The 12,860-nt window shown below is 36.9% G+C and overlaps 1 protein-coding gene across 1 annotated transcript in view; it reads right to left on the bottom strand.

The window, feature by feature from the left end:
• The window catches only part of PRKCH (protein kinase C eta), a 277,240-nt gene that overhangs the window by 99,510 nt on the left and 164,870 nt on the right, over nt 1-12,860 (bottom strand). Inside the window, exon 9 of the mRNA XM_074235954.1 lies at nt 12,509-12,682. Coding sequence (XP_074092055.1) covers nt 12,509-12,682 — 174 coding nt within the window. The remainder of the gene's footprint in view (nt 1-12,508; nt 12,683-12,860) is intronic.

Here is a 12,860-nt window from a genome sequence, read left to right as displayed (position 1 = left end):
TGAACCCAGGTACTCCTGACTCCAAGGCCGGTGCTTTATCTACTATGCCACCTAGCCACCCAATATTATAATTTTTACTTTAAAAATTAAAATTTTCATCCTACTACCTCTACTATGTGCAAATGCACCATTATTTGATGAAGCTTGACCTATAGAGTCAAGACACTGGCTCAACAAAGATGAAAAAGTAACAGTTCCTGTTCTCTAAAAGCTTATGTTCTATTATGCTTTTATTTGGGTCCTGGAATACTTCACCTGCTCTGATTTTCAAATCATATCCATCTTATCTGAATTTAATCCTAGCTAACCTTCATTGTCTAATTTCTCAACATCTTATCTATTCAGGATAAATGGAAAATGCCTCAACATATTGCTACTGGGATCCCCTAGTGCAGTGTAAGCTGACTACTAGGTGCTGCTCAGCAAGTCTTTCATTCTACCCTTATCAGATCTTCATTACATTCCATAGGAGAGAAGTTCAGAAGTTTTACAATCTCCTTAAACCCTTAACAGCTATCTCTTGTTTTTATGCTGATGGTCTCATCTATTTTACTAAGAAGATTGAGGATAACAGAGGTGAACTCCCTCAACTGCCTTCTCATTATGTCTCAAAACCTCTTAAGAACTTTAATGCCTTTGTGTCCCTTCACTCTTATTTCAGAAGAGGCAGTCTACCTGCCCAAGGATAATCTCTCCACCTGCCTCCTCTGAGGTTTTTCATTCTCTCTCTCTCTCTGGCAACTTCAAAACTCTCCCTTTCTATTCTCTCTCTCTCTCTCTCTCTCTCTCTCTCTCTCTCTCTCTCTCTCTCTCTCTCCCTCCCTCCCTCCCTCCCTCCCTTCAATCCTTCAATGCCTCTCACATAATGTAGACACATAGATAATGTAAATACTCTTTTGTTTGTTTGTTTGTTTGTTTTAGATTTTTCAAGGCAATGGGGTTAAGTGACTTGCCCATGGCCATACAGCTAGGTAATTATTAAGTGTCTGAGGCTGGATTTGAACTCAGGTACTCCTGACTCTAAGGCCAGTGCTCTATCCACTGCACCACCTAGCTGCCCCAATGTAAATACTCTGTACAAAGATGTTGGTTGAAATAAATTACTGAGAAAAATCTGCTTATCACCTTGCCAACAACAATAACATAAACAATCCAAAAACTCTCTAATGCTTTTCTTATCCACTTTCTCATCTTTGTTTCTGAGACAAATCTTTGACCTTTTTGAGTACCCTTCCTCTTATCTCTCTTACTACTCCATTTCTAACAGTAGCTCACTGTTGAATTATTTTTCAGTTGTGACCCATTTTTTAGGTTGTCCTGTCAAAGATGCTAGAGTGAGCAGCTCATTTCACAGATGAGGAAACTGAGATAAATAGGGCTAAGTGACTTGTGCAGAGTCAATGAGTTAGTATCTGAAGTCAGTTTTGAACTCAGGAAGATGAGTCCAGGCCCAAGCTCTATTCATCAAGCTTTTCTTATTTCCACTTAGTCCCTCTTTTTTCTTTGTCCCAAGTAGTATTTAGAAGTTCTATCATCAGTCTTCTCTCTTCACACTCTCTTTTGCTGGGTGGTCTTCCACTCTCCCATTCTACCTCCATCTTAAGTAAATTGAAAAGTTCATCCAAAAACTAAAAATGCAGTCCAAAGGAGGCCCTTACTTCTGATTGGGGTGGGAAGAGAAGGCTTCACAAAGAAAGAAGCATTTGAGCTGGGACTTAAAAAATAGGAGGAAATTTTCAACTGGTAGAGAGCCAGACAGATTGGGATGCAGAAGGGGATAGTAAATACCACCCTCCAGGAATAAAAATGACAACAATAAAAGCAGGAAAAGTAGAGGTGCTCTTCAGGTATGGAAATAGCTCCATGAGTCTGGGGCTTAGGGATCGAGATGGAAAAAAATGTGGTATAACAATGGAATCAGAATTAGGAGGCCTGGAAAGCCAAGGGAATGAGATTTATTTTGTTAGGTAATGGAAATCTACTGAAAGTTTCCGGGCAGGGAAGTGATGTGAAAGGAGTGGTACATTAGGAAGACAAAGGGTGGGAGTGTGGAGGGGGATAGAAGCATTTAAAAACTGATTGAAAGAGAGACAGACCAGAGAGTTTTAGACTAATTAGAATGCTATTTACATGGTCCAGGACCTAGGTGAAAGGTCTGAGCTAGGGTAGGGCAGCTCTGTGGTACAATGAATAGGACATTGGGTCTGGAGTTAGGAAGACCTATCTTCCTGAGTTCAAATCCAGCCTCAGAGACTTATCAGCTGTGGGACCCTGGGGTGAGTCACTTAACCCTGTTGGCCTCAATTTCCTCATCTGTAAAAATGAGTGGAGAAGGAAATGATAAACATTCCAGAATCTTTGCCAAGAAAACCCTACATGAGGGTCATAAAGACTTGGACACAAGTGAGCCAACTTAGCAATAACAGGGTGATGTCAAAAGGAATGAAAAGAAGAGGCAAAGGGCAAGAGATATTTTAAAATATAATTAATTAGATATTTCAGGAGAGATGACTGAGAGTTTAATGTCACCAATCACAGGAATAAAGAGGTCAAGAGGAAAGGCAGTGTTTGGGGAAAAAAATTAACTTTGAAAATACTAAATTTGGGGAGTTGGCAGGACATTGGGAAACCAGTTGGTTATTCATTTATGTAATTCAGGAAAAATTAGGGACTAGAGAATGACATAAATGTCAACTACATAAAGATGACTGATGAAGCAATGGGAAGGAAAGAAACAGGTCTTTATTAGGTACCTCCCATGGGTCAAACACTATGCTAATAAGCACTTTACAAATATTATCTCATTTTATCCTTGCAACAAGCCAAGGAGTCAAGTCCTGTTATTATCTTCATCTCCCAGTTGACTTGCCCGTGGTCATTCAGCAAGTAAGTGTCTGAGATTGGATGTGGACTCAGATAGTCCTGACCTCAGACCCAGGACTGTCTCCACCACATCACCTGGCTGCCTCTATGGGAAAAACTGCATGATGTCCTCTACTTAACTATACAAAGACCTTAATGCTTCGTTCAAAGGGGTAATGGGGGTGGATCCAACCTTGTTTAAATCCCATGTGATATAATAAAGAACTGAAAAACAGTATAGACAAATGAGGCATTTGTCCTGACTCCACGAGTAGGAGGTGTTTTTTCACAGTGTATAATAAGTACAATGTAAGCATTCTGAAACCTATCTCCTCTGAGTAAAATGACACTGGTGAGGTTCAGAGGTGGTGTCAGACTATACTCCTAATGCACAATGGGGCTTTGTCTGAGAACATCTGAGAAGGCAGTTTATTAGTGAAAGCGATGAGCCTCTGCCAACAACTCAAGTTTTGCTTCTTTGGCAAGGACTCATTCAAACTGTAGTGGGACAAAGGAGATAAATGAATAGGAGCTGAGATTTGCAAATTCCACTGACCTGGACAGAGTCTGGCGTAGTAATTGGGACCTTCCCCCCGAAAGGAACTGATAGCCAGGGGGCCAAGGATATTAGCAGGGAGTAAGAACACTGGCCCTTTGTCCCTTTTAAGGGAGAATCTGTACTTCCGGTGGCATAGATGAAATGTGGGCAGGGATCTGGACAAACCTTCCACAAAGAAACACCAGATTTAAATCAAAATATTAAGAAAATTTGATGAATTACATCAATTCATCTCACTAAAGACGTGTTCCAATCCACTGAAGCTTGCCAATAAAGTATGGTTTTGAAGCACATAATAAAAGCAGGCTCTGTGGCACCCAGTACAAATGTTGTCTTATGTTTGCTGCTCTCCATTCCCTTACTGTCAGCTTTTCAAAAACATTTCCTAACTAAGAATGAAATGATTTAGCTTGTGTCCAGTGACCCACCTGACTAGTATTTACTCTACCTTTCTCCTGCCTCTAAAGAGTCTTTCTCCTTTTTTTGCTGACTAGCTTTGGGGAAGAGAATATAAAAACCTTAGACACTGAGATAAATGGGGAGTATTATGAGATTGGTCTTTTCAGCCACAATCAGGATAATGAAACCTCTGCTTTGAAGCCTTCTCCAGTCTCCTCAGCTGAAATTTCCCCCTTGAGTGAGCTAATAAAAAGATATTATACACACTGTTTTCTTTTTCTCTCATATTAGTCATATTGTGAAAGAAAATAGACAAAAACTACAATAAAAATGAAGTAAAAAATATGCTTCAATCCACATTCATATTCTATCAGTTCTTTCACCAGAGATGGATAAGGATTTTTCATTATAAGATTGTTGGAATTACCTTGGATCATTATATTATTCATAAAAGTCAAATCATGCTCACTTCCCTTTGAATCAGTTCATATAAGTCTTTCCATCATTTCTTACAGTCCAACAGTATTCTATTACAATCATATACCACAGCTTGTTCAATCATTTCCCCATTTGATGGGCATCCCTTCAATTTCCAGTTCTCATGCTCAATATTTTCATTGCAAACCATCAATATCCTTGCATTCTTGGAAATTCTTATCTAGAAATTCCTTTATCTTCTTCTAATTTTTCTTGGGTACCTTATAGCATACAGATGATTCATTTACTATTTTTAAATTTTGTTAAATGGCCAGCCTAATTCCTTTTGCACTGTTTGCTACTTCTTTCATGCTAAGTCAGTTTTGACCACCTTGGTTCAAAGCCTGGGACTTTTTATTCTCTATTATTCCCCTTCTCTTCTTTCATATATGATGAGACATAAAGATATGCCAACTCTAGCTCCATACCTTATATCAATCCCTTTCTCTCCATTCACACTGCTACCACTCTAATTCAGACATTAAGTTCCTTTCCCTAGACTATTGTAGAACTCTAGATGTCTCCCTGAATTCAACTTCTCCCTCTATTCCATCTTCCACAGAGCTGCTGAATTGATATTCCTGAAAGCATAAGGTTGACCACATCACTCCCCTCACTTCAATGCCTCTAGAATAAAATCCAAATTGTTTTGGCATTTGAAGTCCTTTATTATCTTGCTCCAACCTCTCCTTCTGGGTCAACTGTACATTACTCACTAGCATATAGTCTACATTACAGTCATATTAGTCTACTCACTGTTCCTAGTACTCAAAGAAATAATGAATATGATGAAAAAATAGAAGCATGGAAGTTATGTGAACTGATATTGTGAAGTAAGCAGAACCCAAAAAACAATATGCACAATGATAACAATAAAGTGAAAATAACAACAATAAAAATTTTAAAAGGAGTATTATAAAATTTATATGACTGGTTAGCTCTAAAGGAGAATTGTACTTCCTTGGAGCAGCTAGGTGGCGCAGTGGATTGAGCACCGGCCCTGGAGTCAGGAGCACCTGAGTTCAAATCTGACTTCAGACACTTAATAATTACTTAGCTGTGTGGCCTTGGGCAAGCCACTTAACCCCATTGCCTTGCAAAAACTAAAAAAAAAAAAAAAAAAAAAAAAGAAAAGAATCTACCTCCTTCCTTCATTGAAGAGATGGAAAATTATAAGTAGGGTATAATTCATGAAATATCACACTTAACTGAGGTGCTGGTTAATCTTGCTAATCTATTTTTTTCTTTTCTTATTCTTTGTTATAATCTCTCTCTCTCTCTAGAGGGATTAGAGGGGAGAGAGGAAATTAAAGATGAAGGTGATATAAAATTAGAATATAGCAATAAAAATGCTGATTGAATTGAGTGATTAATTCTTTGCAATTTACTCCAAACCATGCATCTCTTTGGGTCCCTTAAACTGTACTCAGGTCCTTTTAGATCTCACACACACTCTCTCATCAGGATCAAAAAAAATTTTGTATTTACCCCATGACCCTTATTTCCCAACCCTGGGCTCCTGATTTTAAAGGGGTTAAAAAGAAAAAAATGGTCCTGATTCTTCAATATAACGAAATTCTTTTTTGTAGATACAAGAGGACTTCTCATTTTACTTAAAACAATTTTGTCCTGTGATCTTCAGTCTATCCACACTTTCTTGTTTTCACATTCTACTCTCCCTCTCTATTTGATAGAAGGTAGGATTATTAGCTTTCATGAACTATACATCCCAGTCAAACTGGGTCTATTAGCTGTATACTGTATTTAATGTTTCTTCTTCTATCTCTGTGCTTTTATACAGTCTGTTCACCAGATTGTAATGAATGCTTTCCAATATATCTCCCTTCCCAAAGCTTTTCACAATATTCTGAATACTGAAGATATTAACAAGTTATTTTTCCTTCTTCTTCCAGATTGAGACTTTTGGCATGGTAAACTAGGTTGACTTCTGTCTTGATTCTGAGACCTGGAAAAGACCTAAATTTATAAAGGTCACTTGCTACATCCTGGGCCATTGTCAACCATCTTAACTCTTATCTTGCTACTGGACTCTTCAAGGAGAGAATGAGGCTAATGATTTTGTGCAGCTCTTCCTGACTTAAATCCAATTTACTCACAAGTCAAGATATTACCTTAGCTTATCCTTTTCAAGAATGAGGGATGATCAACAACAAGAATGCCTTCCTCACACTGCATCTTAAGGTTTCCTTTAAGGCTGAAAATTTTTAAAATCTTGGATAAGAAAATAAAGGCAAAGGGGGCATTGATTTTTCCTTACTACTACCTATTGAAGGCAAGCTATTGCAAAGAGAAAAGGTGCTTTGTGAAGTACCAAGAAGTGTTTGCATCCATAGGGGAAAAAAACATGGAATCTGGATGTATACTATGATCACTTTTTTTAAAACTTCACTTAACGTTTTGCATTCCTATCTCATGATTTTCTTTCTTTTCCCTTTGTTCTCATTCCTATTATAAAAGATGACTAATATGTAAATATGTTCAGTAGAAATATACATGTACAACTTTTACCAGACTGTTTGCCACCATGGGGAGGGGGGGAGAGAAGGATGGTGGGAGAAAAATGTGCATCTCAAAAATCTGCAAATGGATGTGTTGAAAAACCATAGCATGCAATTAGAAAAGAAAAGAAAATTTCATTTAAAAAAAGACCATAGTGCTTGGGAATGGGATTTAGATTTCTGCTTCATGGCAGGAAATACTGGGAAGTAAATTCCTGGCCAGAGATATAGTATACATAAATATAAATGGCTGCTATGAATATATTTGCCAAATTCTTGATAATCTAATCAAAAGGGATTTAAGCTAAAAAGGATGGCAGGGGAAGAAGAAAACTACCTATATTTCCCTAAGTTAGATACCAGAAGAATATCTCTAATGAAGGAAGAAAAATAGCAATTCATATAGGCAGCTTATATCAAGAGCACAGAATATGGACCCAGAGGATGAACATTTAAATGCTACCTTCAATGATAACCATCTTTAGGACTGAGGATAAGTGTCTTTATATATGTGATCCTCAGTTTCCTCATCTGTAAAATGGGAAGTTAGACTAGATAACCCTAGATAGGTCTCTTTTAAGTTTATGATCTTATGATTCTTGGAAAATCTCATAGGAGACCAAAGTCTAAGAAAGGAATTGCTGGCAAAATCCATGAGCTCAAATATCTATATACCTGGGATAGATAACTTATTAGTATCCAAAGTGACCTGGAAAGGTTAGCATTTGACTGAATATATAAAGATTAATATCAATATATATAAATTCAATTGGAGGACTTTGGAAACAAGGTATAAATTATCACAAAAATTTGAATTGTGAATATATGTGTGTGTAGAGAAAGAGAGAAGAGGAAAGAGGTCATATTTTAAATCCCAGAGAATGAAAAAAACAAAAACCTGCTCTTTAGTTTAGAGGCATCTGCTACTATTATTTCTTTGTATTTCTTTTTAAAACTAAAGCCACTTCAATTAATCTCACAGGTAGAAGGTTTTTTTTGTTGCTGTTTAGTTATATTCAACTCTTTATGATCCCACTTGGAATTTTTTTTTAGGTTGGAATTTTCTTGGTAGAGATTCTGGAATGGTTTAGCATTTTCTTTTCTCTTTCATTTTATGGATCAGGAACTGAAGCACACAGAGGTAAGTGACTTGTCCAGGTTCATACAGTTAGTAAATGTCACACAAAGGTCAAATTTGAACTCAGGAAGAGGAATCTTCTTGACTACAGGCCTGGTGCTCTATACTCTGCATCACCCAACTGTTCAACAGATTCATATATAGAAATACAATGGCCCAATAGTCTTAGTATAAATTTTAAGCTTTAATAATGCAACTATCAAAATGAATTTGTGGCAATGACTGCCACCTAGTGACTTAATGAAGTAACTACTAGGAAAAGTACAGCAATTAAACTGAAGAAAATGTTTGTCATTTGGATAATTTCACAAATATCTATACTCTGGTATACTGGATAATCTGGAATGCTTCCCGAAAACTTCTAGTGTATATCACTGCATTCATACAGCTCTGACCTTTCCCAAAAGAGTTAATTCCTTTCCTAATATTTCCCTTACTTTACTGGAGTATCATCTGAAGTTTCAGAAGCAGAGTTTTTACACAGATGCTATGTTCCCTAGGAGGCAGGAACTGTAACTTTTTTTTAGTTTTTTTTTTTGCAAGGCAAACGAGATTAAGTGGCTTGCCCAAGGTCACACAGCTAGGTTATTATTAAGTGTCTGAGACAGGATTTGAACCCAGGTACTCCTGACTCCAGGGCTGGTGCTTTATCCACTACGCCACCTAGCTGCCCCTGGAACTGTAATTTAAAAAAAAATTATTTCACCCATTAGACAAATATCAGCCAAAGAAGCATTTATTATCTAGGTTTAAATATTTCCAGTTAATTAGAGGCTATTTAGGTTGCTAGAGTTAAGGAGGCAGGCTAGATTTCTTCCTTTCTGTTTGCTAGCTACGTGACATTAGACAGTGGACATTTCACCTCTTTACAAATAAAATCATTTTCCTTATTGCTAATATGAGGACAATAATGGAAGCATCTGCCTCTCAGGGTTGTTGTGGGGATAAAATGAGATAATGTTTGTAAAGCTCTCTACTATTAAGTGGAAATTACTTTGCAAACCTTACAGTGCTTTGTAATAATAATAATAATAATAATAATTGAAATTTTGTAATATGTAAAAATGAATAAAAATGCTTTAAACACATTTTCTCATATAATCTTTATCTCCATATTATAAATCATGAAACTATAGGCAAAGGTGTATTGGAAAATGTTTCCCTAAAAATGTTTGAAGGCCATACTTTTAAGTTCAACCTGTATTATTAAACTTTTAAAAAGTCTATCCAATAAAAAAAAACAATAAATTCAACCCTGATTTGTGGCATTTTCCAGTGTATAAACACACTGAAAATTTAACAATAGGTTCTCCAAGGTCAGTTTCAGCTGGCTTAGCATATCCCTATTTTGTCTTCTAAAGTTACATAACTTGTCCCATAGTCAAACAGCTAATAAGAATCAAAAGTCAGAATCAAATCTAGGATTTTCTTGAATCCTAAGACCAACATTTCCATACCACAAGGAATTGCTAATAAATTTAATGATTATTTATTTATTTTTGTATTATATTATATTAATGTTATATATTATTTATAATAAATTTAATAAATAAAGGGCTATAGAAATGAAGCCTGTTGTTGTGACTTAGATGTTTCTTCATGGCATTGAGATGACACTTGGTCTTACCAAGCTCGGAAAAACTTCAAGTATATTATAATGTTTTTGACCTTTATTTGCAAAGGAGACCACAACATCAGGGAGGTGATACCATGACAAGCACATGAATTGGATTTGAGTGAGGGAGGCTGTGCTAAGCCATCAGCCTCACTTTCTCCTCCAGATCCATCTGGGTCCAGTGTCCAGATATGAATCAGGACAACTGGAGATGATTCTGGATGCGAGGCAGTCAGGGTCATACAGCCAGTTATGTCAATTGTCTGAGGCCACATTCGAACTCTGGCTTCAAGGCCAGTATTCTACCCACTGTGCCACTTGAGTGAGTTAGCAGGTAGGCCGGCAACAGATTATCAATCAAATTGCAATTCAAGGATCAGTCTTTCTAAATTTTAACTTTGGTATTTACCGACCCTGATGTTAACAGTTTCTATGACAGAAGATAGGGAGTTCAATATGAATTAGTGAGAGTTCACAGACTGATGAATAATGGATTAGTAAAGTATTGTTGTTTTTATACCTAGACTTTAAATAAACCACATCTATGAATACAGGCACTGGGAAATAAACCTGAAGTTTCATTTCATGCTACCCAAGCAAGAGAGAGTATATATATATTTATGCATATTGACTTCCCTCAATAAAATGAAAGTTTACTGAAGGCACAGACTGCTTCATTTTTTTAATCTCTAGATTTCCAGTGTGCATAATGCTTGGTGTTTAATAAATAGGCATTGAAAAAAATTTTGATTTAAGATGAGGGAATGAGGTGAAGGAAGGCTTCATGGAATCAATGTTGTAAGCAGGTAATTCTGACCAAGATTTACTAAACCTTTGGTCTAAATATTTTTCCTCTTATTTTAAAGCATAGATTCAGATAAAATGGAATACAGAACATATCATAATTCATACCAAAGAGAACAGTACATTTAAGCACGGAGAAGTGGAATCAAAGAAGTATGGACAAAGAAGGAATGGAGGAGAGTTCTTTCATGTATTCGTTCATTTGGCAATCATTTGCTAAGAGCTATTATTTACAAAGCATTGTCATAGCCACTAGGCCCCACAATACATAAAGCTTTCAAGGGTGTAGGCCCATTTAGAGAAGAACACGGCAGGGCTCATTTACTTGGATAGGCTTTCAAGTAAATTGGATCCTTGTACTCATTTTCAGAGTAATCTTGAATCCCGGAATCAGATCTGGAATCCCACTGATTCTTTGGGAAGATTCCAGGTCTGTGGTTTCCAACTTTTATGGCCACAGAGTGATAAGAGATCTCTCTGATTAAGTGGCTCAGAATAAAAAGTGAACATACTCCTAATAGAAAGATATTTGTTTGAAAGAATGTAATCACCTTCAGAGCAAGGTTTATTTTTGAGTTTGTTTCCCCAAGTGTCTAGCCTAGTTTATGATATGTGATAGGTATTTAATAAATATTTATTGATTGTCTAATTGATTGAAGAAAACCACTTTGACATATGTATATTAGTACATCTATATCCACATCCATATATATTATACATATTTTTCAAATGCACTTAGATGCAATTGTGTTTAATAAAATACACATTCATTTTAAAGCACAACTACATTTTGTCATTATATATATATATATTTTCCCCAATGAACAGATATTACCAATATGGTACAACTATTAGTATAAATAATTACTCTACTACTACTACCAATACTAGTCTTTCAGCATCAAAGCGGACCACACCATTGGAGGCATGAGTTGCACAGTAATGTTATTATAGTGAGGGGTATGCTTTAGCAGAATTGCTCCATCCCAGGGCCTGATTTCTATTGGAGATAGTCTGGCTGCTGGGGAGTCTCTTGGCCTAAAATGGTTTTAATTCTTCCCATATCAGTGAAACCCCACAACACATCCTCCATGCTGGGCAAACCCTAGTTTGCACTCTGTGATGTATCTCAAGGGGGCAAATCATCAGTACAGTCTTTCCTCTCAAACTTTCCATTTTTGCATAGGGAGCCGCTCATCAGTATAATACAACTGGCAACAGCTTTGAGACTAGGACAATACCATTCATGGGGCTATGTTGCTCTGTGGTCAGTACACTCCTGAATCTCGTTCTCATCAGATGCTGCCGGAACTGAGACCCTTCCAAGGTGCAGCCCCCCCCCCCCCCCATTCCAGAGTGGCCCTGCCTTCACAAAGAAAAGAGAACTTTCCCTGGGGTTTCAGATAGCTTCTCTGCGGGACCATACTGAACACCTCACAGCCTGTCTCCCCCTCTCTGGATTCAGAGATCTGAACCCAACTCCCTTTTGATTGGTTGAAGGCAACAGAAGAGACCATCACCTGTCCTTTAGGAATGGAGCTTGCCTATCCCTCATGATCAATCAACTAATGTTTCAACATGGAACCCTTCTCCACTTTGGTCTTAGTATGACTAATCATAAAGAAATACTTGAATTTTTAAAGTTAGAATAGGTTCCATACATTAGAAAAGTTTTGGCAAATATACCTCTAGATCAGATTGGATTTTCTGCATTGATTCTGTATCCTGGATGGGTATTCTTGAATCTAACCCAGAATTAGTCAGAGAACTTGGAACAGTTGTTACCAAAATGCACAAGGACTTTTGATTTTAAATGTTTGTACAATCATTACATTTATTATAAGAAAGTTTTAAAATGGTTTCTAACTCATCTACCAGTAAATTTGCATTAGTAACTGAATGGAAAATACCTTCTACCCAATGTTATAAAATCACAGGCAGGTAGGCAAGAATGGGTCTGCTAGTTAATACTTAGCTGGGAACCCACTGTTGTGTTACTATGGTCCTGCCTTCAAGACAGACCTAGGTTAAAGAAAATTCTAATAATATGTTCTTTTATATTTTCTATATCCAATTACATTCAACTTTTAAAGTAAAAGTATGCTAATTTAATCTGAAGACCAAATCATACTTACAGGGGTCTGAAAGCAGCAGAATAATTGGGTAAGAAAGGGGTGATTTCGTGCCAGAGCCAGGATTCTTTTCTCTGTCATTGTGCACTCTACATCGTCATCCTGGAGGATCACATCCTTCTTCAGTACTTTCACAGCATAAAGATTGCCAGTCTCTTTTATTCTGGCAAGCATCACCTTTTATAAAACAGAAATCAGGAATGTTAGGGAACATACATTGTGGGTGTACCTGGAAAAAAAAGGTCGACATGGTACTGGATTTTTACTTGGATTTATATCTGAATCTTGGCTCTGCCACTAATTACCTGGTCTTGGGGAAAGACAATTATCTCATTCTGGGTCTCAGTTTCACAAG

This window comes from Macrotis lagotis, chromosome 4 (assembly GCF_037893015.1).
Source record: "Macrotis lagotis isolate mMagLag1 chromosome 4, bilby.v1.9.chrom.fasta, whole genome shotgun sequence".
In the NCBI taxonomy this organism is placed as follows: domain Eukaryota; kingdom Metazoa; phylum Chordata; class Mammalia; order Peramelemorphia; family Peramelidae; genus Macrotis; species Macrotis lagotis.
The sequence above is the reverse complement of the archived record's forward strand: the minus strand, read 5'-3'. Positions and strand labels throughout refer to the sequence as shown.